The 2,343-nt window shown below is 30.4% G+C and overlaps 1 protein-coding gene across 1 annotated transcript; it reads right to left on the bottom strand.

Annotated features, from left to right (window-relative positions):
• Nucleotides 1-413: 413 nt before the first annotated feature.
• LOC139839450 (uncharacterized) lies at nucleotides 414-1,241 on the bottom strand. Its single transcript, XM_071829513.1, has 2 exons — nucleotides 1,076-1,241; nucleotides 414-934 (listed from the first exon to the last, which is right to left on the bottom strand). Exons 1-2 carry the CDS (start codon nucleotides 1,239-1,241, stop codon nucleotides 414-416), a joined length of 687 nt encoding a protein of 228 aa, XP_071685614.1.
• Nucleotides 1,242-2,343: the final 1,102 nt, after the last annotated feature.

Below are 2,343 nucleotides of genomic sequence, written 5' to 3'. Positions count from 1 at the left end.
AGAGCTTGAGTTTTATACTCCTTTTCATGTGTACGTGAGTCTTCGTACGTAACTATTTTATAGGTTAATTCACGTTTGTGTTTTAATCTTTTGTTGCGAAGAGCGTTTGTCTTCCAACGTATCTTTGATTCTCATCATAAACTAATGGCTAATGGGGTGGCGCGCTGAGTGGCGTATTGCTGGGTAGGGGTGAGGTATTTTTAATTTCTTTTTTTTTTCTTTCATTTTTCTTGATTTTAATTTATTTTGTTTAATTAGTTATTATTTTATAAATTATAATAAAACAAATAAATTTAATAAAACACACTAAAATTAAAATTAAAATAATACGATTACAATAATTTAGAATTCCTAAACAATAAAAGATTACAATAAAAATTCATTAAAAAAACATTACAATAATTAAATAGTTCCTAAATCGTGTGACGGAAATTTGGTGGAAGATTCCAAATATGCTCGTTTAAGTCTGCTCGAATTGAACTATGCACATCTTTGTCGTGTATTTCCTTTTCTCGTGTTCCTCGATTACCTCTTAAATAGTCTTTGCCGAGTGAAGTTATAGCAAAACCGTTGTCCTCTTGGATCATATTATGCAATAAAATACAAGCGTATAAAATGCGGGAGATTTTTTTTGCTTTCCAAGCTCGTTCAGGTACACGTAATATATTGAATCTACCTTGAAGAACACCGTAAGTGCGCTCGACATCCTTTCGTGCACTTTCTTGAAACCATGTAAACTTTGCAGCTGGGTCGTCGGTTGGGGATGAATATACTTTAATAAGTGTAGCCCAATCCGGATAAATACCATCGGCGAGATAATAACCATGTGTGTAGTCATGACCATTTACAGTAAATGGTGAAGGTGGAGCGGTACCGTTCTTAATAGAATCAAACAATGGTGATCGGTTTAACACATTAATATCATTGTTGGAACCTGCAACACCAAAATAGGCGTGCCATATCCACATATCATACGAAGCTACAGCTTCGAGAATAAGAGTTAGTTTTTTGTGATGACGACTAGTATATTGCCCTTGCCATGCAACAGGACAATTCTTCCATTCTCAATGCATACAATCGATGCTCCTAAGCATGCCCTTAAAACCATGTTTTGTATCATGCGTTGCGTATATTCGTTCAATATCGTACGCAGTTGGTTTTCGTAAATACTCTTTTTGGTACAAATCAGTAACACACAAACAAAAGTTGTCTAAACAGTTTAACGATGTTTGCTCACTCATATGCAAATATTCGTCCCACATATCACACCTTGTTCCGTAGGCCAACCGCGTCGTATTTTTCTTTAAAAAAATCAAAGTGCGGGGGTAAAGGATCAATAGAACATTTAAATATACCTGTTAAGATACGCATGAATAATTGCGGTTGCATTCGAAATCTTCTTTTAAATTTCCTATCAGGATACGTAGGATTATCATCAAAATAGTCCTTCCATAGACGTTGAGCTGTAGTGACCCGAACTTTTCCATGTTTATATATATTAAATGAAATTGATTTTTACATGATTAAGTGTTTCCAACATGTTAAGTAATCAAACTTGTTATGACTTGATTAATTGAAATAGGTTTCAGGTAGACAATTGACCACCCAAGTTGACCGGTGATTCACGAACGTTAACACTTGTAAAAACTATATGATGACATATATATATATATATATATATATATATATATATATATATATATATATATATGTATATATATATATATATATATATATATATATATATATAGTTAACATGATATTATGATAAGTATGTACCTCATTAGGTATTTTAACAATGAGTTATATACATAAAAATGAGTTTATTGAATTAAGAAACTCGAAACGATATATATAACGATTATCGTTATAACAACGTCTTACTATATACATATAAATCATATTAAGATATTGATACACTATGTTTAATATGATAAAATGATAATTAAGTATATCATTAAGTGTGTTAACAACGAATTACATATGTAAAACAAGACTACTAACTTAAGAATTTCGAAACGAGGCATATATGTAACGATTATCGTTGTAACGACATTTTAATGTATATATATCATATTAAGATATATTCATACATTATAATATCATGATAATGTAATAATTTAACATCTCATTTAAGTATAATAACAATGGATTAATTACATTTAATAAGATCGTTAACTTAAAGGTCTTAAAATAACACTTACATGTAATGACTAACGGTGACTTAACGACTCAGTTAAAATGTATATACATGTAGTGTATTAAGATGTATTAATACACTTTTGAAAGACTTCATGACACATATCAAAGTACTTCTACTTAACAAAAATGCTTACAATTACA

This window comes from Rutidosis leptorrhynchoides, chromosome 4 (assembly GCF_046630445.1).
Source record: "Rutidosis leptorrhynchoides isolate AG116_Rl617_1_P2 chromosome 4, CSIRO_AGI_Rlap_v1, whole genome shotgun sequence".
NCBI lineage: Eukaryota > Viridiplantae > Streptophyta > Magnoliopsida > Asterales > Asteraceae > Rutidosis > Rutidosis leptorrhynchoides.
This window is presented reverse-complemented; position numbering and strand designations above follow the sequence as displayed.

What these genes read in the sequence shown, in the direction of transcription:
- LOC139839450 (XM_071829513.1), bottom strand. Translation starts at nt 1,241, where the DNA reads ATGAGTGAGCAAACATCGTTAAACTGTTTAGACAACTTTTGTTTGTGT. An exon ending in CATGCTTAGGAGCATCGATT is followed by an intron (nt 935 to 1,075) that starts GTATGCATTGAG and finishes TTGGTGTTGCAG; the next exon opens with GTTCCAACAATGATATTAAT.